The sequence below is a fragment of the Curcuma longa genome, chromosome 4 (assembly GCF_044706935.1).
Source record: "Curcuma longa cultivar G26 ecotype Majalengka, Jawa Barat chromosome 4, ITB_CL_G26_1.1, whole genome shotgun sequence".
NCBI classification, from domain to species: Eukaryota; Viridiplantae; Streptophyta; class Magnoliopsida; order Zingiberales; family Zingiberaceae; genus Curcuma; species Curcuma longa.
Window position 1 is genome coordinate 2704212 of NC_133864.1, and position 25494 is coordinate 2729705.

Here is a 25494-nt window from a genome sequence, read left to right on the forward strand (position 1 = left end):
ATCAGTTTTTGTTTGGTTCTGATTCTCCATGCAGCAAATATAACATTGCAGATGGTATGCGCCAAATGTTTGATCCTTTTGAAAGAGTTGCACGTGCACATCATATCTGCCCATGTTGTGAACGGCCTTTCTCTCCCTATGAAGAGGATGAGTTTGTTAAGAAGGTCAGTGGGTTAAAATATAGAACTAAGCAGATGTTAATTTGTGCTTCTGATGTTCCTGAAGTATCTTTGATGTGCCTTTTTTGATACCAGCAAAGAGTTAAAAGTGCAAGCTCTGCTGAACACATGAAACTATTGGCTATTGAGTCTTCAAATGCTGATACAAATTTCCAGCAGTTGGACAAACTCCGAATGATTTATGAGGAATATGTTAAGCTTAAAAAGGAAACAACACCTTTAGCAGAGAAAAACCTTGAAGAACTGATGGAAGATGTCACTCAGAAGTCTCAGGCATTTGATGATGTAATATAACTCATCTTTTCAATCTAGTGCTGTTGGTTGTCTGCATGATGATTCGTCACTGATCAACTGGAATCATCTTAACTTTGAATTTATGAGTTTCCCTTTAGCTCCCTTTTGTATAACCTATTTCTTTATCAGCTATTGTAAGTTACTTCGAGCCTTCATAGATTATTCATCCTTTTCCCATCATACCTTCACAAATTTGTTCAATCATACACCGGCTTGTGTTTTTGTTTACTATTTATTGTTAATTTAGATGTTTCTATACATCATGTTTCATATGGCCTTTTTGGAGCTAGTGCTTTTGTTGTTTGTCCTCGCACACTTTTCTTCAGTACAGCCTGTTTGTATTCCTTTAACCACAACTAAAAGTATGCTGATTTGGTTAGAAGCAACGTTCTGAGTTTCGAGTCATGGTAAATTCATGTTCTTAATATGATCTATGTATATACTTGTGGTTCTCAGTTATACATGTTCTCAGTGTGATTGAATTTTGTTGTCTTTCTTCAAACTAATATTTCAAGTATTGAAATATGCCAAATTTGGAAATGTCAAATGTGTGAATTGATATTTTAATTGTTAAATTCTGCCTTTTTGTTTGACATGTGAAACTATTACCAACTTTGTCTGAGCTATTGCAAAATGTATCATAAAATTTTTGCCTCTCTAAGGTTGTTATTGTGCTCAAAATGCAGCTTGTAGGTGTTCTGGCTCATGTTAAAGCAGAGAAGGATGCTATTGATGTTTTACTTCAACCAGTAGAGACAATTAACCGACTTTGGCAGGAAATGGAAAATTTGAAACCTCAAATTGAAGATCTAGAATATAAGCTAGATTCTCGAGGGCAAGGTGTCAGATCTATGGAGGAAATTCAGTTACAGCTAAATTCTATACAAAATAAAAGGTAATGTATTTCTGAGTCGATTTAGATGACCATGTCTTTAAATGCTGTTGCAGATTACATGTAGCAGACTGCACTATTTGTTCAATATATTAGTTGTACAAGCAAATTGAATTAAATTCTATGAGATCTAGACATCTAGTATATAGTATACCAAGAATACAATCATTTTAATCCCATGTCTTTTTCTGTTGCTTATCTTTAGGGAGTGGTCCTGTGAGAATAATGCACATTAGACTATTTTTTCAACTGTTCATTCTGATGATGATAATGCTGCTGCTGCTGATTGTCTAAATGAGTGTTAAACTAGTTACAAACTGACATTCGACTCCTTTAATTTTGAGGTTCTTATGTTTCTTGTCACTAGGGAGTCACTAAGTGCTGAAGTAGAGAATCTGAGAGAAGAACAAAAATTCCTCACTTCTGATTTATCAAATATTCAAATGAGGTGGCATGCCCTGAGAGAGGAGAAACTTAAAGCTTCCAGTATATTGCACAAAGTCAAAAAGGCTGAAGAAGATTTAGTTATCTTAGTTGAAGAAAAAGCTCAAGTTGAACTTGATGAGAAGGTATCTTATAGCTTATTTGATGCTTATATACTTTCTCATGTGTTATATTTCTCTTTGGACTTTCAGTTTAGTTGTCTGCGACTCTTCCATGTTAAACAATAGTCTAGGCGGTTGTCCTAGATTGCTAGTTCATATTTTGAATCTGTATAAACATCAAATCATCGATGGTTTTTTAGAAATCACTCACTCATTCTTGACATAAGAATATTATTATTGTTGTAAATAAGATTGTTTTGTGTTCTTTATTCAGTTTGCTGCTCTCTGCCTAGTTTCAGAAAATGAATTTGGTTTTTCAAATTAAACAACATTTTAGCCAATTAGTTCATGCATTACTGCTTGATCAAATTACATGGCCTCTACTAGATACATTATGTAAACAAGTCCTGGATGATTTTCTTGATATAATCATAGCTTACTTTTTGAAGGGGAGCCTTGGCATAATAGTAACGTTGCTACCGTGTGACTTTAGAGGCCACGAGTTTGAGTCTCGAAAAGAGCCTCTTGTAAAATAAGGTAAGACTACATACAATAGACTCTTCCCTAGGATCCCGCATTAACGGGAACTTCGTGCACCGAGTTGTCTTTTAATCATAACTTGCCTTTTCCTTTCTGTACTTAACTAGGTGGTTTTTATACCACAAAGTTGTTAAATTTGTATTATTTCTCATGCTTTATGTTAACATGACTTGCATGGTTTTTACAATTCTTCATATTCTTGTCATATGCTTACCTTTCCCTTTTAACTATGCTATGTGCTAGAATCGGAAAACACATTATCCTTGTGGTTTTCAAGTTCTACATTCCAATTCATTTTTCTCTTATAGTTGTGAATTATATCATAGGTGTAGTGTTAAATATGCTAGGTTTGTTAAGAATAAATATTATAGGAAAATTAGTTGTTTAATATTTGAAACATGGAATCTAGGAACACACTGGTAAAACCATAGAGGTAGTAGATTCGATGATTAGGAGAAGAATTAATATTCTGTGTGTACAAGAGGTAAAATGGATAAGAGAGAAGGCAAAGATGATAGAGAATTCGGATTTTAAGTTGTGATACATAGGAAGAAGTAAAACAAGAAATGGAGTAGGTATTATTGCATATAGTTCGCTAAAGGATGAAGTAGTAGGAGTAGTTAGAAAGGGAGATAAAATTATATCTTTCAAGATAGTGGTGGCGAAAGAAACTATTAATGTAATTAGCATATATGCACTTCAAGTAGGATTAGATGAAAATTCCAAATCTAAGTTTTGGGACGATTTAGATGAGGTATTACAAAATATTTTACTAAACGAAATGATTTTAATAAGAGGAGATTTAAATGAGCATGTTAAAGTGAAAAATGAGGAGAGTATGATAGCGTGCATGGGGGTTATGAGTTTGGAACAAGAAATGAAGAAGGAAAAATTATATTGGATTTTGCGATAGCATATGACTTTATATTAGCAAATACATTTTTCAAGAAAAGAAAAGAACACTTGGTCACATTCAAAAGTGAGAATAATAAGTCACAAATTGACTTTCTTATGATAAAAAGGATGAAAAATTTATAAAGATTGTAAAGTTATTTCTGAAGAAAACTTAACTATCAAATATAGATTAGTAGTATTGGATATGCGCTTCAAGCATAATATTAATAAAAGGCAAATGTGCATGACTCTTAAAATTAAAAGGTGGAAGTTAAAGGATGGAAAATAAAACATATTTAAGGACAGGGTAGGAGAATAAGTATTAGTAGAAATATACGGTGACTCAAATACGATATGAGATAAGATAACATTAAAGTTGAAAATAATAACTAAGAGTCTATTCGGTGAGTCAACGGGTTGTGCGCTACCAAGTAAAAAATCTTGATGGTGGAATGAGAAAGTATAGGAGAAAGAAAGTTAAGAAAAAACAAACAACCTATAAAGTTTTGTACACTTGTAAGAATGAGGAAAAATAAAAAAAGTATACAGTAGCCAAGAAAGAAGCTAAGAAAGTAGTGAATGAAAAAAAAATGAAATCTATGAATGCTTATATTGGAAATTGCATACAAAAGAAAGGGAAAAAGATAGTTACATAATAGCTAAAGCGAGAGAGAGAGGAAGACAAGAGATCTTATCCAAATAAGATGTATTAAAGATGAATGCAAGAGGATACTTTTGAATGATGACGAAATAAAAAGGCGATGAAAGAAGTATTTTATTAACTTTTTAATGAAGGTTTAGGTGAACAACTTAACTTAGATAATTTAAGTAGGTCAAATGAATGTAAAAATTTAAATTTTTATTGTAGAATTGAAATTTTAGAAGTAGAACAAATTTTAAATGAGATGCAAAATGAAAAAGTAGTTGGACCTGATGATATTCTGATAGAGGTATAGCAATGTCTAGAAAATAAAGTATTGAATGACTTACAAAGTTATTTAATTTGATATTGAAAACGAAAATAATATTTGATTAGTGGAGGGTAAGCACTCTAGTTCCCTTATATAAGAACAAAGGAGATATATAAAATTGTGTAAACTATAAAAGTATTAAACTAATGAGTCATACCATGAAATTTTAGGAAAGAGTAATAGAAAAAAAATTAAGGAAGGAGACCATGATGATCGAAAGTCAATTTGGATTTATGCTTGGAAGATCGACAACATAAACTATACATCTTCTCAGACAACTAATTGAAAAGTATTAGGAATATAAAAACGAGATGTGTTAGCATAATGCATGTTGAACTAATTAAGGATATATATGAGGATGTAATAACAAGAGTGAAGATTTTAGACGGATTAACCGAAGTGTTTCCCATAAGAATATGGTTACATCAAAGTTCAGCTCTAAGTTCCTATTTTTTTACATTAATCATGAATAAACTCACTGGACACATTTAAGATACAATACTGTTGTGTTTGTTTGCAGATAATATTATTTTGGCAGATGAGACCCGTGAAGGAGTATATGTTAAACTCAAATCATGTTGGGAAATGCTAAAAGTGAAAGATTTTAAGATTAGTAGAGTAAAGACCTAATATATAAAATTTAAGTTTAGTAATATTAGACCTAATGAGAAAATTGTTAAGACAAGAGATGACGAATTATCGCTTTAAGTATTTAAGATCATTTTTATAAAAGGATGGCGAGATTAAGAGATGTTTTACATAGAATACAAGCAGGATGGTTAAAATAGAGTAGAGCGTCAGGTGTTCTTTGTAATCGTAAAGTACCTCTAAGACTAAAAGGAAAGTTTTATAAAGCGTCGATTAGATTTGCTATGTTATATGGAATTGAATGTTGGGTTATGACTCGAACATATAAGTAAAAAATGAGAATTGCAGAGATGAAAATATTAAGGTAGATGTTCGAATATACAAGATGGACAAGATAAGAAATGAAAATATTAATGAGAAAGTCGGAGTTGCACCTATTAAGGGAAAATTCCGACAGATATGTTTAAGATGATACAAACATATATGTAGATGACTAATGGATGTTTCAGTTAGGCGATGTGAAACTATGACAAATGTATACATCAAACGAGGAAGAGGAAGAGGAAGACCAAAGAAGACTTGGTTAGTAACAATAAAATAAGATAAAATTTATTTAAATATAAATGATGATATAGTAGGGATATAGTTCAATGATGTAGAAGGATCCATATAGTCGACCTCATCTAATAGGATAAAATTTTGTTGTTGTTGTAGTTGTAGTTGTGAATCATACAAAACCATACAGGTCACAATTCCTATCATATGATATGTTATGATTTGTTAGAACCGATGGAACTAAAATATCTTCATAATGACATGATTTTGTCCACTTTGGGCCTAAGTCCTCATGGTTTTGTTCTTGGGCTCAACCTAAAAGGCCTCATGCCAATGAAGATATCTTTCATCCTTTTAAACCCATGATCTTTTCCATGTGTTTTAGATGTGGGACTATGTTTGCACCCTTGCAACCCAACAATCCCCCCCTCAAACAAAGGACCACAGGTCCCTCTCAAACGGAAAGCTTTCGTTTGATGTTCGAATCCTCGACCCACCAAGACTTCCTGCCCCTCGGTCCACCCGATCTACTAGGACTTCCTGCCTAGCCGCAACTAGGACTTTCTGCCTGGTGTCTGGTCCTCTTGATTCAGACACGGGAGCACCCACTTCCTTTGTTTAAGGTTCAACCCTCATGGTTAGATCTGGATCATGGCTCTTTTGGCGGTTAGTCCGGTGAAGAGCGGTTTCGCTCTGATACCACTTATTAGAACTGATGGAATCAAAATATCTCCACAATGACATGATATTATCCACTTTGGGCCTAAGTCCTCATGGTTTTGTTCTTGGGCTCAACCCGAAAGACCTCATACCAATGGAGATATCTTTCATCCTTTTAAACCCATGATCTTTTCCATGTGTTTTAGATGTAGGACTATGTTTGCACCGTTGCAATCCAACATGATTCACATATAAAACAATGCAGGTCTTATTTATGAATTGGAAATAAAAACAACATTATGATTATGACATTCTAGTAGATGCAATACTTCAATAGGGATCTTATTTTATACTATTCTAATATATCAATAAGAACCAAACCTTATCCCATTAAGTGGGATCAACTACATAGATCCTCTTATGCCATTGGACTTGATCTTTTATTATATCTTTATCTATATTTAAATGAATTTTATCTTGATTTAATATTGCTAACTAAGTCTTCTTTAATCTTTATTTTTATTGATTAATGTGTGTATGGTATCACATTAGAGCATTTATTTGTCACTTAGGTACATAACCATGTCATCTTAAATATGTTTCTCGGAGTTTTTTCTTAATAGACGTAAGTCTAACTTTTTCTCTAATATTCTTATTTTTTATCCTAACCATCCTTGTATGTCAATATATCTACTTTAACATCCTTATTTATGCAATTTTCATCTTTTGCTCGTCTATCAATTCATAGTCCAATATTGAACTTTATATAACATAATAGGTCTAATTATCATTTTGTAAAATTTATTTTATACTATTCTAATAAGAAAGAAAATTCATTAGAAGATAAATTTAACTAATTAAAGGTAAATTTAACTTATTAAGAATTAATTTAAGTCCAATATATTAGGGATTAAGCTGTAATTATTATAAAAGGAGAAAGAAAGAAAATTATCTTATATGATAGAAATATAAAACACGAACAGAATGAAAATGAAATATCAAAGTTAATCATTTACTACATGGAGATAGTGTCAAGGATAATCAAGATGAGAACTTGACACAGAATTAAAATAGATAGCTCGGTGCACGAAGTTCCCATTAATGCGGAGTCTCAAGGAAGAGTCAAACTACTTTGGATTTATTGTATGTAGCTTTATGTTGTATTGCAAGAGGTTGTTTTCGCGACTTATACCGATGACCACATGATCACGCGGCAACAATTTTATTGTTGCATCAAGGTTTTTTATTGTTGCACCAAGATTCCCCTTCAACTTGACACTTAAGAATAATTAAGAAAAATAAATATTGTCACTTAAATACAACTGTAAGGGTAGAATCTAATCAATTGATTGTAAATTCCAACCAATGAAAATAAATTAAACCAAATATATTAGAAATTAAACTGAAATCATTACAAAAGAAGAAAGAAAAATAAATAAATCTTATGTTATATGATAAAAGTATAAAGCTTGAAGAAAGTGGAAGTGGAATATCAAAGTTAACAATGATATAAAGTCAAGGATGGCCAAGATGGATATGATATGAAATAATAATTGAGAAGAATAAATCTTGTCTTGTCATATTAATATACAATGACAGTGAAATCAATACCGACTTAGAGATTTTTGCCTTTCATTCGAAGACAATGACTTTTTTATGTGAAAAGTAATGGTGGAATTTTTTTATTGTGTATTTCTTTTCAATTCTTAATGGAATAAAATAAATTATAATTTATACATTGTCATCCGTGTAGGATATCCAGGTAGGATACGGACCAATATATTCTTGTTATGAGCCAAAAACAACTTCACCTATACTATTATGCAATTAAATGGAAAATTATATTATTTTTACAAATTTTTGGAAATCAAAACTAAGCTGAATAAAATAAATTCCTTTTTAACATAGTATATGATTTTTATTTGAACATTACGATTCATTATTTGATAGAATTTGCAATTCTAAAACTCAAATATTCTTGATAGAAACTTCAATTTGACAACCTTACCTTAAGACAATTTATTCACATCTCTGTAATTAATAACTGAGGAATTCTGAATGCTTCCAAGACCTTTGAATAAGGTTATAGATATGCAAATTCTGTGTAATTTTCTGTTATTGTTGTTGAATAATTCAGTTCCATAAAATTCATGCACTAACAATAATTTACTGTTTACCACTCTTGAAATCTTATAAGTTGGACCCCCATGCATCACTTGTAAGGCAACCAAAAAAAAAAAATTGAGACCAGTAACATCTCAAGAGAAATGGAAGCAACTCTTTTATACACAATTCCATATTTTGCAGTTTAATTCTCCTTGAACATAATTCTATTTAAGCATGACCTTCTACATATATTACTTTTCTAATTCTTAGTTTTCTAACAATTATGCTGCTCAAATTAGTAACATTTTGTTTTTTGCTGTTCTGATTGAGGATCACATCTTCTCATGACCTGGATGAGTTAATACTTAATAGGTTCTAGTAAGATAAGAAATCTGGCGCAGACTTGGGTATCCAGTGAATGATACTGTCATAAAATGCTCAAGACTAACTGGGCATGACTGCATAGCGAAAACTCTCATTTACCTCAATTGAAATGGATATTCCACAGGTTTTTGAGAATAGCATGTGGCCTATAGTCCCCCTGCAATGAAAACTAAAGATAATAACTAGATATAATGCAGAGATGCCCCATTGGCTGGATTACAATCATACTGTTGATGCCTTGACTGTGAAATGGTAGACACGTAAGACTCAAAATCTTGTGCTGAAGTGTATAACATCAAAATAGAATTATAACCTATTGTCAGATATAGTTTGTATCTTGTCGGTAGTTTCCCTTTTCCCTTTATTTAAGTATATGTTGAAAACTACAGACAAAGTGATTTTGTTATCCCTTTCTGTTTTCCTGTTTGCTGAATCTAAATTACAAAGAAGGACAAATGTTTGGTATGTTCTCTTATCTGACACTTTCTACTTCATTGAATTCTGTGAAATTTCAGCATTTGCTGGAAGCTGTTGTTCCATTGATGAAGGAAAAAGAGAAGTTATTGCAGGATTATGAAGCTCTCAAATTGAAACTTGATCGAGAATATGATGAGCATGCAGAAAATAAAAGAGGTTTCCAGCAGGATATTGAGATGCTTATGACACTCAATAGTCGGATCAAAGAGTGTGTTTGATTTTCTTGCATCAACATTTTTTATTTCCTATGTTGTTTCTTTATCTAACACGTTATGGTCTAATACTTAATCTTAGATACCTTGACTCAAAGAAAGTTGAGAAATTAAAGGACTTGCAAGAAAGGCACAGATTATCTGAATCACAACTGCAAAGATGTGACACAAGGAAGCAGGAAATTTCAACTGATTTGAACAAGAGTAAAGAGTTAATGAGAAATCAAGATCAGTTAAAAAGAAACATTGATGACAACTTGAACTATAGGAAGACAAAAGCTGATGTAGATGAACTTACTCATGAAATTGAGAGCCTAGAGGAGAAGGTACTATCTATTGGCAGTATGTCCAGTCTAGAAGCGGATCTTAAAAAACATCTACAGACAAAGGAGAGACTACTTTCAGAGGTAATATGTGCACAAATTAGTTTCCCGCTTTATTGCCAATTAAGTATTTAAGCTTCAAAAATCAATTACCAATTGAAATTTATCCATGTATTATTATCATCAAATTAATTGCCCATCTGCCTTTTACCATCCCATTATGCATGCTAAATTTCAATATTATTGCTAACTATTAAATGGGTGACTTTGGGTGCATCTAGCAATTGTTATTCTCGTTATCATTTATTCATGTAATTCCCACCTCATTAACTTTTTTAATGCTCATATTTATCCATATACAGACATTTTTCTGTGCATTTGATTTCCTTTTTATTTTATTTTAATTTAAAGTATCTTTATTCTTTTTAATATTTTGTCATTCTGATTTAATTTGCATATATAATTATGTTACACTATTTTTTATTTATTTCAAATAAGTAATTATTTTAATTATTAAAATTGATTAATCTTGAGAAATTCTTATTTTGTATTTTATTTGTTTACAGTAAATTGTTCCCGTAAAGTCAATCTAACTAAAATATTCTCTATGTTTATAATTTAGTTATGTAGGGTTTACATATTGTAGAATATTATTAGTTATGTATACATATAGAAAAGTGTTTTCAGAATTGGTAAATTAATTTTGTGCCACTTTGAGCCCATGCAATTTCAAGGTTGACCAGTTGAGAGGAAAAATGAAAAAAAAAACTTTGAGATTTTTTTAAATGTTAAAATTATGAGAGATAAATATAGTAGAGTTATCGAATCCAATAAATTTATTGATGACAATAAAATCATATTAAAAATTTAAATCTAAAGTTAAAAAGTTATTAATTTTTACACTTAGTGTTGACTTATTCCTGTATTAAAATTACTTTAGGAGATTTTTTTTTCTTTTTGTGTTTGTTCATGTTTTTGTGTTTTCTTTTTTGAGTTAGATAACCTTGAGTTTTACCTACTATTTTTCTAGTATCTTATCATGATAGGCTTTGCTCAAGGTTTGAAAATGGTCATATAGTGGGCAGTGTCTAGCAATTGTCTAATGCATCTATTGCTTCTAGTGTAAAGCATGTAAAAGAGTCCTTCAAATAAAAGAAAAACTTGTAAAAAGATAAAAGTATTATATTTATAATCACATTCATAATACTAGCACTGTGAGAAAATAGTGTGAAGCATGCAAAAGAGTCTTCCAATTAAACAGAAAAGCTTCTAAAAATATATAAAATATATCGTATCTAGAATCACATTTCATAATCCACCCTGTGAGAGAAAATAGTTGAATGAGAATAAGTATCATCCATGAGCAGGCTAGGAACTGGGCAATATGTAAACTAATACACCCTGAATCATGAGCATTTACAAGTACCAGTACGGAGCTGGAGAATGGAAGAATTAGAAATACATAAAGTATGAATCCTTATTGATTCCTCAGGATGGTTAAGAAAATTTCTTATACTGCTGATATAATTCTCTATAGAATCTTTTTAGTCAATGCTTAGTGGGATGTGAGACTGATGATAATTATGTGTTCTAGATTCCTATGAGCAATATTTTACAGATTGTAGTTGACGAAATTAAGGTAGTAGTTCATTGAAGTAATAGACTCGTTAGTAGAGATAAGACCTTGTGAATAGTATAAAAAAGAAAGAATGGTGGTTGCAACTACAACATTGCTTTTAATTACTGTATTTTTACTTATTGTGCAATTTCTCCTGCTAATCATGTTTTATCTTCCTAATTCAAATAGGCAAACCATTGGCCTTGAAATAAATAGTAATTCTATATGTAATTGTTTATCATCAAGTATCCTAAATTTCGGCTGTTACATCGACAGGTGAATAGGTGTCATGGAACCCTATCTGTCTATCAAAGTAACATATCAAAGTACAAGATCGACCTTAAACAGGCTCAATACAATGATATTGATAAGAGATATTTCAATCAGCTGATTCAACTTAAGGTATGCATTTCTCTTGATGTTATCTCAGTTTACATTCTTCAAGTGCATTATAATCTTTACTAATAAGTTTACTTGCAGACAACGGAAATGGCAAACAAGGACCTTGATAGATACTACAATGCACTTGATAAGTAAGCACTTTGATCTCACCATAAGTTAGTTTCCTTTGTACTTCGTGTTTGACAATATAACCAACTGCCATGGACTTGAATATTGTGATATAAGCCTGAAACTACCTTGGTTATACCTTCTTGGAAACTTCTGGTGGGTAATTCATGGGGATCTCTGGGAGCATCATAATCTTAACCAATGAAATCTTATCAAACTTATGATGACTTAATTACTTGGACATTCATGGTTAGCACTGTATGTCCACAACTGTTGTTATTGTATCCTGTTGACAAGAGATGCCTTACCTAAATCAGAAGTTCATGAGAATGAAAGTACAAAACTATGTGAGATGCACCAACACCAGAATTTTGGTAGAGGCAGTGGTTAATTTGTCACAACTACAAGCATTTTTCCTTGCCTGGCACATATTGTGCATTTACCATGCGTCAGTGAAGTTAATTTTTTCCCCAAAATAAGCTATGGCATTATGCTGCCGCTTATTTCAAGCAGTTTATGCTTTCATTGTATAATAGCTGATGCTCTAAAACCTATACGGCTTTTGGTTACATCATTATCAAACTGTGTTTGTCCCAACTATTTGTACTTGGCTACATAAATTTTCTATTTCCATTTACCCATATAATAAGATTTAGTTTCATGTTCATGGGTTTTGACAAATATGATGTTGGCTATCTAGGCCTAACAGAACCTTTTATTAAGTTTTAAATTGGACTGTTAACTAGTTTTATTTTTCTTGTTAACAATGTCAACACATGCTAATAAGATAATTCACATCTATCACATAATGAATATTCAAATGCCAATAAGATATATTCTTTTAAGACAACTGATGAATACATATATTGATATTCAGAAACTAAACATTGATGCACAAATTTGTTTACCTTCCTTTTGGAAGGGTGGTAAAGATATAATCACACTGTCAATGGATTTCTGACATCTTGTCTGCTATGAACATTTAGATACAGTCATGGGATCTTCTATTGTAGACTACTAACTAGCCTTCGGCACCAGGATCAATAATAATTAGGTCAAATCAAAGGTTTTAAAGCTAGCCTTTGGTAGCAGGCTCAGTAATGATTGTGTCAAATCAAAGGTTTTAGAAAAAGTTTGCAAGTTGCTTGTAATTGAGTCGCTGCCTAGAGTATATGAAATATTAAAGGACATGCACAATGTATATGAATTCATTTTTACTGTAGATTATTTAACATTAATTTTATTCATAAAAAATGCATTTTAATCACATTTTTTAAAATTTACTTCATAATAATACAATATGCAAAGACCCAACACCACCTAAGCCAACACAGTGAACAAAATTTAAGTTTCTAACATTTGTCCACAAAGCATCTAGTGATCCATGCAAAAAGTTCCAACAATTTATATGCAAAATTAATAATAATTTTTAGTAAATATAATCAAGGTTGTTGAATCGAGCTTCAAAGTGTGAATTGTCTTGCTGATTTTGTGAATATTGTATTGAATTATGCATCGTCACATTCACGTATATTTTAAGTTAAAAAATACCTTTCTAAAATGTATAAAAGTGTTGGATTTAACATAATATGATTAATAAAACACATTGTCATAATAATAAAATTTAATATAGGACTAAAGATCCTAAAGGTCATATCGAGAATAATATGATTAAAACTTTCATCTATCTTTATATACAATTGAAATATACATAAAAAATCGTTAAAAAGAAATATCGTAATCACTCTATATCCCCATTTGAGATGTCATCATCCTCATCTCGATGGCATAACTATTTTCTTCTTTACCTACAAAGGAAAGAGACCTTAATGTCTTGGTCAACAGGTTAGCAAGTCATCAACGTTGGTTGCTAAGGATGAGGGCTGGGAGATATGGACATCTTATTGTTGAAGAGACTTGAAGAATAGGGGAGGGTTGTTGTCCATGGAGGGGTGATATTTCTATGGTGGAAGATGCTCGAGGAATATAGACATCGATTAATCTTGCATAGCATGAGAGCTGAGAGACTTCCTGTAATCAACGTTGATTACTAAGGGAGCTCAAGGAATACAAACATCAGTGTTGGCATCCTCTTGTCTATGATTGATTATTGAGGGCAGGTGTTGAAATATGTCCTTTGGTCCAAGATGCATCAGGAAGAAGCCACTAAAGCTTCGAACAACTCTGATCGCTTGAGACATGTTCATTGATGGTTCAGGATAACGAGCCACTGTTGAAGAAATAACATTTGATGAACAAAGGGTCATAGACAATAAGCCATCATCGAAGAAGTAAACTTTGGTAAGCAAAGAGTCGAAGACAATACGGTGTGTGAAGGATCGAAGATGAATCATTGAATAGAATAACACACGAGATTTTTCAAAGCATAAATTAGTTGTGGAACAAATCATTTACCCAATTACATTTAATTAATGGATAAGTTCAAGAATCAGTTGATTGACATTGAATCAGGTTGGAATTGTATTGAGGCAGACCAATTTTTGACACAAACGATTTACCTATATGCCGTTTTGGGTGCAAGTCCAATTAAATTGTGCCATTTGAATTGTGAATCATACAATTCTGATAACTATGACATAGTAATAAAGTTCTCAGTTATGCCACTTACTCCCTCTCTGAACTAACTTTTGCATTATTAGTTTCTATGACATAGTATAAATGATTTGTTATTTTTCGTCGGCTGTTCATTAGCATTCAAAACTTTTGCTACTAAATTTTATGTAAAACTTCACCTAAATGCAACATCTGTTTGTTCTAAATCACCTAATGTCATTCCTTTGCACTCGTGAATAGTTTATAATTGGCTCCAATTAGCTTGTGTCTGTTTGAGAGGAGGAAGAAGGGAAAGAAAGAAAAGAGTGTTGGAAGGGAAGAGAGGAAGGGAGAGGGAGAAATTTCCTTTGTGTTTTGTCTCCTTGAAAAGAGAGGAATGGAGTCATAAACTTAATCATTTCCTTGTATAGTAGCCAAGGTCCTAAACTTAAAATCTTGGTTAAACCTTTAAATTTTTGTCATTCCCAAAACATGCATGGTTAAGCAGGTCTTTTCAGCATTTTACTTTTTCCCTTTCCTCTTCCACTCACTTGAACACCCCGCCCCCCCTCTTGTTCTTCTACTGAAGTAGATAAGACTGCTTTTCCTCCTCCCCTCCTTTTATTTGCCCTTTCCCAAGTAGAGACAGCATTAAAGATAAACTATGTTGTAAACTGTTGGATTGGACTTTGGGCTGCCAAATTGAAGATGAAAGAAATATTTGATTGCACATGGATACGTGATGCACTGAAGCATAGGCTGGTTGAGTCAATTGATGATTGAAGCAATCAAGAATTTGCTTGTGCTCTTTATGTCTGTTTAATCTTTTATAAAGTGCCTATTAATCCAATTACCTAATAACATCAACAAAGCATATCAACCGTTTGAGGTTTGAACCACTGGATATTGATATGCAGCTACATGGATGGCTTAACATGACACCTGCCCATCAGAAAATACTCAATGAACTTTTCATTTTATGTAAAGAAGACAAAGATGTTAATGTGATAATCCAACTCAGGCTATTATTTGCAATGCATTAGATGTTTTCCCTTTTGTGATGATTAACGACATGCAATGCATCTCCTTTTGACAGTTTGCTCTTGAACATTTTCTCGTTCTCTATGACACATTTGTTAAACTGCAGCTGCATGCCACACCTCTCTGTGCCAATGTTTTTGTGCAATGAAAGAAATTAGAATTTTAGTTCCTCTCCTATTGCTGTGCCTGTATTTTTTTTTTTTTTTTAGCTTCCTAGTTGATCAACTATTTTCTGTCACCAGGGCACTCATGCGTTTTCATACAATGAAAATGGAGGAAATAAATAAGATCATAAAAGAATTATGGCAGCAAACATATAGGGGCCAGGATATAGATTACATTAGCATCCACTCTGATTCCGAAGGTGCTGGGAGTCGGTCATACAGCTACAGAGTAAGGACAATAATATTAATTAAAAGATTAAGCAACAATTCTAATCTGTGGTGATTATTCAGGTCCTGATGCAGACTGGTGAAACTGAGCTTGAGATGAGGGGAAGGTGCAGTGCTGGTCAGAAGGTGATTTCTTTTATTTTGTTTTGTTATTTCCTTTTTGTATATTATTTTATAGATGCCAAATTTGATCACTGATTGATAAGTTTGGAATGTTTCATTTTGTCTGGTTTGACAAATAGGATAATTTTGCTTATCTTATGTTGATTTTTCAGGTTCTTGCTTCTCTTATCATAAGGTTGGCACTCGCTGAAACATTTTGCCTAAATTGTGGAATACTTGCACTGGATGAGCCAACCACCAACTTGGATGGGCCAAATGCAGAAAGTCTAGCCGCTGCTCTCGTAAGGTAATTTATCATCACAGAAGTGATAGTAGTTATACCGATTATAAGTTGCCACACTATTAAATTCAATCATTGCTTGATTCTCAGAATCATGGAAGATAGGAAGGGTCAAGAGAACTTTCAGTTGATAGTCATTACACATGATGAAAGATTTGCGCAGCTGATTGGTCAGCGCCAGCATGCTGAGAAATATTATCGGGTCACAAAGGACGAACAGTAAGCTTAAATAGTTGCTTTTTCTTTTCAGGCTTTTACTTTGGTGTTCTTCCTCTGCTTATTTAAACTCTACTGTTCCAGTCAACACAGCATTATTGAAGCTCAAGAAATTTTTGATTGATTTTGTTGCGTCAAGATGGAGATCATTCGCTTACAAAAATTCTCTTAGTTGAATGTTATCAGTCGGCCTATCTCAAAACAACTGTACCCAAGAACTTACTGTAGATAAGTATGTTTTTAATTAATCTAGTTTTAACTGATACACTGGCTGCATTTTGGATTAGCAGCTATCTATTTGTCTTCATAATTTGTTTCTTTTATAATGGAAATCATAACTTTAGGCATCATCCAATGTTATTACTACTGTAGTGCTAATTAAATATGCGCTTAATATACAAAAGAGCAGATGCACGAAAAAGACCATAGTGGAGTGCAATGATGAATTCCTCATCGAACCAGTCAAAAGGAAGAAGGCTGGCCTTGGGTTTTTTTTTCTTAATTTTTTGTAATAATTCAGGTGTTCAGATTTTATATGACTAATTTAGCAGGTAGATAGATATTCCTTTTTGATTTGCTTATCAAATAATATAGTTTATATATATTTACAAGTTGATCTCTAAAATATTTATTCTTGCTTTTACCATCGCATTATATCTGTAAGGGTAAAGAAATGGCATTCATTTTAGTACATTATAATAATTATGACCTTTTATTAGGGTTTCTTTTTTATTAGAATAGCTGTTACAATATAGATTTAACATATTCATCAAACATTCACATGTAACAATTATGAAACCGAAGTTGTTAGAATATTTTAATAATTATGATTTCGTAATGACTACAACATTATAATAATTAATGTCTCTCACGTTTTTTATTTATTGTTTATAATATAATGTGATCAAAGTTGAGATGTTTATATTGTAGGAGATGTTATAATTTAGGGTTATATTAAAAAAATCATCAAAGGGATATCAAAACTACTGTGGAGGGAGGATAATTATGTCATATTTTACCAGGGCTAATGGGATGAAACTTCTTTTTTTTTTTTAATAAAAATAATAAAAAAAGAAGGCATCTATCTCTTTAATGATTTCAATAATAAAAAAGAGGAACGCCACATGTTGTCCTTACGCCTTACCTGGCATTATTGTCCTTGCTCCTTACCTACAGATCCGCGACTAAAGTTTTATATTATTTAAAACACAGACAACAATTTATGAAAGCGTGCATCTTGTCGAGCGAGCATGCACCGGAAATTACACATTTGCCAGCTTGCGGAGGCCGTCCAGCAGCCCTGCGGCGAAGCCCTCCTGCGCCTCCTTGTCCAGCAGGAACTCCCTCCACTTGGAGTGCTTCTCCTTCACCTCCTCGCTCGCCGTCACCTCCCTCACGGCCGCGCACACCGCCTCCCTCGTGAACCCCCCGTCCTCCTCCCGCCTCTCCACCTCCACCCCGATGCCCATGTCCCCCGCGAACAGCCTCGCGTTCAGGTACTGGTCCCCCTTCTGCGGCAGCATCGCCAGCCTGCACCCCGCTGCCACCGCCTCCATCACCGAGCTCAGCCCCGCGTGGCACAGGAACACGCCCACGCTGTCGTGCCGCAGGATGTGCTGCTGCTGGACCCACCCGCTGTGGACCAGCCCCCGCCCCTTCACCCGCTCCGCCCACCCCTCAGGAAGAAGCCGCCCCACCTTCCCCTCCTCCCCCTTCGCCGGGTTCAGCACCGCCAGGAAGGGCATCCCCGTCATTTCCAGCCCCAGCAGCAGCTCCCGCACGCCTTCCTCGCTCAGGAACGTCTCGCTCCCGAAGGAGCTGAACACCACCGCGCCGGCCGGGAAGCCGCCGAGCCACTCCACCCAGCGCGGGTCCAACTCCCCTGTCGGCGGTTCCGGCGTGATCGGCCCCGCCAGCAGTACTGGCTTCCCGTGCTCCTTCGCCACGTAGTCGACGTAGGGCCCCTCCATCTCCGCGCAGGTCTTCGCCATGATGGCGCTGCTGCCCGACATGCACGCGAGCACCCGCTCGAAGACGGAGGCCCCCGCGAAGGTCCGGAAGATGTAGAGGAAGTCGGCCGCCTGGTAGGCCGGCACGCCGCGGATGGAGGAGGCCTCTGGGAACTTCGCCGGTGGGGACTTGAGGTCCTCGACGGAGGGGTTCGGGCCGTGGAGCCGGCGGGCGGGGACAGTGAGGTAGGCGGTGGAGACGGCAGCGAATACGGAGAAGAACACAGAGCGGACTCCGAGCGGCTCCGCGACCTCCGGCAGCCACTGCATGGCGAAGTCAAAGACGGCGACGTGGGGACGAAGTTCGCGAAGGATCGCGTCCACCTGGGGACGCGTCCCGTCGACGGCGAGCTTCAGAAGCTCCACAGCAGGGGAGTCGGAGGGGAGGTCAGCCGTGCTCTCGGCTCCCGGGGGGAGTCCCGGGACCGCGGGCAGGCGCAGCGCCACCACGGAGACCGACGACGAAGAGGGGATCAGCGACCGGATGCGCGCCACGTTGGAGGCGGCGGAGAGGAAGGTGACGTGGATGTTCCCAGCGGCCGCGGCGGATATCTTGGTGGCGAGCTGGATGAAAGGGCTGATGTGACCGAAGGCGAGGTAAGGGAACATGAGCACGTGGAGAGGTTCAGGGGAAGATGACGATGCGTCGGACGCCATCGAATGATCGGATCGATTTCGCAGCTCTGTCGGTGGGATGGCGTTGATGGCGTTCTTGGTCTTATAGCGAGAGTTAGTTAGCACTGGAGGAGAAGGCTTGGCCACCCCTACTTTCTGCAAACGACAAGCATTCAATGGGGACGGATCGGAGAAGTAGTTGAGTCATTAATTCTTGATGTTAATGTAGTGTAAGTGTACCTTTATTCCTTTCGCTACTGAACTTTCTTCCATCTTCCTATACTGAACTTTCTTCCATCTTCCTATGTAAAAGATGAAATCTATCATCCTATCAATCTCATGATCATCTGTAAAGAGGTAAATCGAGAAGCTGCAGTTAATCATGACCGAGGAGGACATTGTCTCGATTTCACCGAGATTCGACCTTTGCCCACTACAACAATTCTATTTCGTTATAACCAAATCAACTATACCTCGGGGGCAACCTTCTCTCATCTTCCTTTTAGGGTTAAGGTGAATTGAACATTTATTTATGAAATAAATTTGATGTTAAATTTGATAACTATTTATTTATATTTATTCAATATATAAAAAATCAATTAAATAAATTTAAATAATTTATTAAATAAAATAAAATAAAATATTTGAATACATATGTGTTCAATTCGTTAATATTTTAAATAATATTTATGAATAACGTTCTTAAATAATATTTGAAAAAAATATCCGTGAATAATATTTATGAATCAGGATCATTAATAAACTCTTATCAACATGCTATCTAAATAAAGAAGCTTTCAAAATGAATAAATAAATTTATATTATCAAGCTCAATAATCAACTAAATAAAATTAAAATATAAAAATTTTAAACAATCATAAAAGCTTGAATTGAAAGCTTCGATGACATCTAAACAAATTAAACTCAAGTTTATAACAAAGAAATCAACTTATGATTAAACAATCATTTCAACAACTTAATTTATTGTAAGCTCGACTCAACTATCTTATCAAATAAACTTGAACATCATTGTTCCTGTCTGAGATCGAGGGAGTAAGTGAACCACCAATGAGCTGTCTTTGAGGTTGACAAGTTTCTAATGATCTAGTGAAGGATGGATTCTGTGGATCTTTGTACAACTCAACAAGAGTTAGAATGAAGATCAAGACAAACCTTGACTCAACCATTTCGATGCTTAAGTCAGGTCTTTGAGGGCAAGGAGGAGGAAAAGAGCAGAAAGTAGAGGAAAGGTTCTAGATTGCTTGTGCTCATACCTCTGCCGTGAGAGCGAACTTTCTTTTATATATTACCATCGAGCGGAGAAATGGTGCCCACGTTCTCCATTACAAGATGCCACATCTAGGTAGAGATGGTGTCACATCACCTCATACTCCTCACTTTCTATGGATCACGTCATCCCATTGTTTGTCGACTATGTCATCCCACATTTTATTGACTATGTCATCCCACATTTTCCACGTTCAAGTGGAGGGGGACACATCACCTCATGTTCCCCACGTTCTATTGATCATGTTGTCCCATGTTCACCACGATCTTCATACCAGAAACATTCAAGTATATCGGATTCGAGACCTTAAAGTCATATATCAAGTGTCGAGTCATAGAGATCCCAAAGTTAGGAGTTGGTCATAGCCGAGCTGAAGGAGTCAAGTGTAGCTGAGCTAAAGGAATCGGGCGTAGCCAAGCTAAGGTGGTTGAGCTAAAGGGATTGGGCATGACCAAGATGAGGTGGTTGAGCTGAAGGGATCAAGCATGACCAAGTTGAGGTGGTTGAGTCGGAGGAGTCGGGCGTGGCCGAACTGAGGTAGTTGAGCTGAAGGAGTCAGGCGTGGTTGAGCTGTGGTGGTTGAGCTAAAGGAGTCGAGTATGGCTGAGTTGAGGTTGATGAATTAGCTCGAGTGCTGCCTTAGATCGGACTTAATCTGGAGTTGACAATTTTTGCTTCCTTTGACTTGATTGATAGCTCATCTTGTCTCCTGACCAACTCGATAGTGCCACGTGTAGGCTACATATCTCGCCACATCACAAGTCTCCCCCGAGTCTAGTCGAAAGAGGGCTTAGTCTGACTGATTGGACTAAAGTAGTCTGGGTCTCATCCATCGACAGGGGCCTAGGACTGACTTGGTTGAGTAGCGTAACCACCTTACTGCATGACGCTTCAGTAATCTACAAGTTAGGCACCATTAAAGCAAGCGATATGCAAGATTACGTGTCATGGCTATGATTTAAACGTTGTGTTCGGCGATTAATGTTGTCATGCTCTAAGGACAACATGTGTCCAAGCCAGTATGGGGGGATCGACTTGAGATGATTGTTGAGATTCTATGGATCCGGACGTCTGATCCAATGACGGAGCCATTTACACTGCCTTTTCACCTTCGGCATCAGATGGTTGACCAAGGTTGAGCTAGAGGCACGCATCGTTCTTCCTGCGGGCTCATTGATCGATGCAGCCGCTAATACAGAGGATATGCCACCACCCAACCCTTTGATGAGGGTTGAGTTCATCTCATCAGGTGACTCAAATGAACAACTTCAACAGAGGAAAATGCACCGACCTCAAGAGCACTTCGCGAAACTGCGTCCGCTGCCTGCCGAACCCGGCTTCGCAACTCATTAAGTTGAGTTCCCAACCCCTTGAGTCTATGCCCCAAAGTATTGAGTCGAGTTCCCAACCATTGACCATAGGGCCAGGTTTGTCCTCGTGACCTTCTGATCGCAGTTCCTCGACTCTATCCCGAGGCGAGTTGAAGCAAGGACTCTATCGACAGGCCTGGGGCATCGTCATCCATTCAGCGAAGGCCAAGTGAGCGGTTGCCCTCTTTAGTAGGTGCATCTAGTGGCCATGACAATTCCCCAAGTGCCCCAGTCTCTTGTTGTGCAAGGATGTGTATTGGTGCGGGTCAAGGATGCTGTCAAGGAAGCCATGAAAAAGAAATCATTAGAGGCTCTAGGCGACTCGATGATCATGACCATGACCCAAGCATACATTCTTTGGTTTTTCTTCTATAGGAATGAGATCTGACTTCTATTTACAATTATGGGTCAAGATCCTGAAGATGACCATGTGATTTCCGAACTTGTTCTGATCTTATCAGGCAATGCAAGATCGATTGGCCAAGGTTGAAGCCCAACAGGTCCCAATTGAGAATTGGAGGAAGCAAAGGTGACGACAGAGCAATGCAAGATAGAGTTTGCAACCTCTCGGAGCAATTGGATCAGGCTTTATAAGAGTTGGAAATGGTGAATGCAAGGGTTGCATCCCAAGAGTCCAAGGTGAGCTCCCTCAAGGTGCAATTGGCTGAGCTTCTAGCCCATCTGCAGCCGGCAAGAAATCAGAGTCATAGGCGGCCTTGGAGAGGAAATGAAGGAAGAAACTATCCGCTGAGCTGAAAGCAATGAAGGCCAAAGGGGATCTTCATAGGGCGGAACTAGAGGCCTAGAAGGCCGAGCTGGAAGCTCGAAGGGCTAAGCTGGAGAGCCAGAAGGCAAATTTGGAAGCTACAAGGCAGGGGAAGAGGGTCGATGGGCCAACAAGAAGAAGGAATTCTTACAGTTGAAGGAATTCTATGACTTTCTCGGCGGTCACACCATCAAAATGTTCTCTTATGGGTTTAATGAGGTGCTTCAACAAGTTCAAGAAGCGGGGCACTTGCCGACAAGCACTCCCTTTGATTTCCTGAGCCTGCGGAAAGTCTATAAGGACATTCCTGTGGAAGAGCTTGCTGATTAGTTATAGCTTTTTCCCTTTCTCTTTTTGTAACCCTTGTATATTGTAATCTGGCAATTTGAAAATTGAATGAAAGACAATACTTTTGGTGTTTGTTAAATATTGAGTAAGAACTCTAGGTTGAGGGCACATGCCGGAGCCCCTGAGTCGAGAGCTACTTTAAGCCGAGGTTGGGGGATAGTACCTTCACATGGGTCTGAGACCCCTGAAGAGGGTAATTGTTAATAAATGCCTCAGTCCAAGACCAAGTGAATTTAGACCATGAAAAGGATAATTGTTGATGGGTGCCTCGGTCCAAGACCGAGTGGATTTGGACTCTGAAGAGAGCAATTATTGATGGATGCCTTGGTCTAAGACTGAGTAATTTTGGATCCTAAAGAGAGCAATTGTTGATGAGTGCCTCGGTCCGAGACCGAGTGAATTTGAAACATAAAGAGGGTAATTGTTGATGGACACCTCGATCCGAGACCAAATGAATTTTGGACTCTGAAGAAGGCAATTGTTGATGGACTTCTCAATTTGAGACCGAGTGAATTTTGAACCCTGAAGAGGGCAATTGTTAATGGACATCTTAGAATCAAAATCAAATTCTTTGAATCACAAGGTACTTGGGAAGAATAGAACAACAATTTACAATGAAATATCAAGTGCTTCTTCTAGATTTTTTTTTAAATTAGAAAACTGCAGCTAGAATTCAATAGATGAAGAATCCATTTGAATCCAGCAGGATCCTTTTCTAAAGCTTTTCCCACAATATTTTTTCAACAACACTCTGATGTTTTAGACATCCTCATGATACAAATTTCTATCACAGCTTAGAATTACTTAGAACCCTTTAATAGCACAACACCCTTTGCAATAAGGATTTCTAAAACTCTTCTAGCAGCGATATCTTAGCTCAACTCCAACTGATCTGATAAAATTTTCCAGCTTCTATTTCTGAAAGTTTTTGCAACATACATTTTGTTGACAACTCAAGAACAATTTCCTTCGAATCAATTGAAAATTACTTCAAACAATCCAACCAAGTTGTGTCTCTTTCAAATTTCAAATTATATTTAGTACTTTCACCAAAATTCCTTAATTTCCAACCAACTTGAATTAGGGAACCTCCATAACCTCAAGCATATGAAATCCTCTCCTGCACTTAAAACTTTGTCCGTCTCAGGAAATATAACTCATCAAGTTACCAACTAAACTCTCATGAAAGTAGGGCAAAAATAATTATGACAAAAGATAAAATGACCAAGTGGATTATTCAACTAGAATTTGAAAGGACAAGAAATCAAAGAATGAGAAAAGAAATATCGTTCATCGTGTTCACACATACAAATGTTATTGTGATTTCAAAAAGAGTAAAGCAAGTTCTAGAGTTGAATTGTCACAATTGCATATCACACAAAAGAAAATAAAGAATAGGCTTGTGTTAGTACTCTCTAGGTAATTTTGACAATCAAACTCAATTAATCAAAATAAATTTCATCACCACACTAACCAATAACATGCAAGTATAGAATCCAATCATGTCAAATGACATAAAATGTGACGATCAAATTTAAAAAACTTTTATGATCCTCAAGATTTTACTAAGAAACACACATGAGATGTTTATTCAAAATCAAATGTTATATAACAAAGTGCAAAGTATGAAAGAAATTTATGAAAGCAAAGTGTGAAAGTAAAGAAAAATATGAAGTAAAAAAGAAAAGCAAAGAACAGACTCCTCTTTATTCTTGGCGGTTGAAGACGATTCATAAGCCAAAGCCACTCTAGCAATGGGATGGTCCGAGTAGAGAAGAAAGCTATCCTGGTGTGCTTAGTGTCGTGATATACCGTTCCCTCCTTCGTTGTCTCCTCGTTGGTCTCTCCAAGTGGTTGGAGTCGATTTAGATGCAAAATCCACTATAGATGTGAAATGCTATGAGTTCAAGTATACACCTCTCCTCCCACCATTTGCTATTAAAAAATTCTTCTTGTAGGTCAAAGACAATTCAGTTGAAGTGTCCATTCCGAAAGCCTATAGAAGGGAAAAGAAAACATCTCCTATACGCATATGGGGGTAAGAAAAAGATGGAACAAAATCAGTCCCTACAGAGCATATATCAAGAAATAAATCACAACCAATAAAATCAATAACAGGTACCTTTATAAAATTTCATAAAAGATCATAAAAGATACTAATCTTTCCATGCTGAAAGATACCTAGAGGCTCTAGAAAAGTAAATGTAGCCTCCTCCTACCTCCTCCTAGTCAGGTAAGGGCTCCGACTCTGACTTTAGTTTTGACTCTAACTCTGGTTTAGGTGGTGGTGCAACCAAAAGAAATGATTCTTGGGGCTCTGCCTCCATAGCACAAGTCCTACAATCTCCTCATCAACAAATGTATGGAAAGACTCAATTGACTCTCCATCATCATTAACAACACCTGTATCATCAATAATATATGCAACAACATCATCATAGTTAGAATCACCTACAACTGTAACTTCATAACATAAAAAGTAGAGGAGTTCTATAGAACAGTGGAATCAAAATCAGAGTTGTCACAAACTCTACAATCCATTTCCTTCAACATCTTGATACCAGTCAGAATGACCTATGAGGAAAGTGACTGGAACGTTGTGCTAACATCTGGTTGATGGATGACATCATTTGATCCACCTAGATCTGACAATTCTGTAGTCATGCTTTAGTCTTCTACTATTGTAAATGTTGGGATTACAATTTAAGTCTTACATTGAAAATACATAGAGAAGATCATGAGTTT

At 36.1% G+C, this 25494-nt stretch overlaps 2 protein-coding genes across 2 annotated transcripts in view; one reads left to right on the plus strand and one right to left on the minus strand.

Annotated features, from left to right (window-relative positions):
* Positions 1–16619, plus strand: part of LOC141826846 (DNA repair protein RAD50) — a 33153-nt gene extending 16534 nt beyond the window's left edge. Inside the window, exons 14-26 of the mRNA XM_074714159.1 lie at positions 35–164; positions 255–464; positions 1160–1368; positions 1733–1934; positions 9124–9293; positions 9380–9704; positions 11515–11640; positions 11719–11771; positions 15585–15735; positions 15798–15860; positions 16010–16143; positions 16228–16356; positions 16438–16619. Coding sequence (XP_074570260.1) covers positions 35–164; positions 255–464; positions 1160–1368; positions 1733–1934; positions 9124–9293; positions 9380–9704; positions 11515–11640; positions 11719–11771; positions 15585–15735; positions 15798–15860; positions 16010–16143; positions 16228–16356; positions 16438–16477 — 1942 coding nt within the window. The 3' untranslated portion in view covers positions 16478–16619. The remainder of the gene's footprint in view (positions 1–34; positions 165–254; positions 465–1159; positions 1369–1732; positions 1935–9123; positions 9294–9379; positions 9705–11514; positions 11641–11718; positions 11772–15584; positions 15736–15797; positions 15861–16009; positions 16144–16227; positions 16357–16437) is intronic.
* An 814-nt stretch (positions 16620–17433) lies between these two features.
* Positions 17434–19038, minus strand: LOC141828165 (anthocyanidin-3-O-glucoside rhamnosyltransferase-like). Its single transcript, XM_074715537.1, has one exon. It carries the CDS (start codon positions 19017–19019, stop codon positions 17616–17618), a length of 1404 nt encoding a protein of 467 aa, XP_074571638.1. The 5' UTR covers positions 19020–19038; the 3' UTR covers positions 17434–17615.
* Positions 19039–25494: the final 6456 nt, after the last annotated feature.

Excerpts from the sequence above, each read along its gene's own strand:
- LOC141828165 (XM_074715537.1), bottom strand. The coding sequence starts at position 19,019 with ATGGCGTCCGACGCATCGTCATCTTCCCCTGAACCTCTCCACGTGCTC.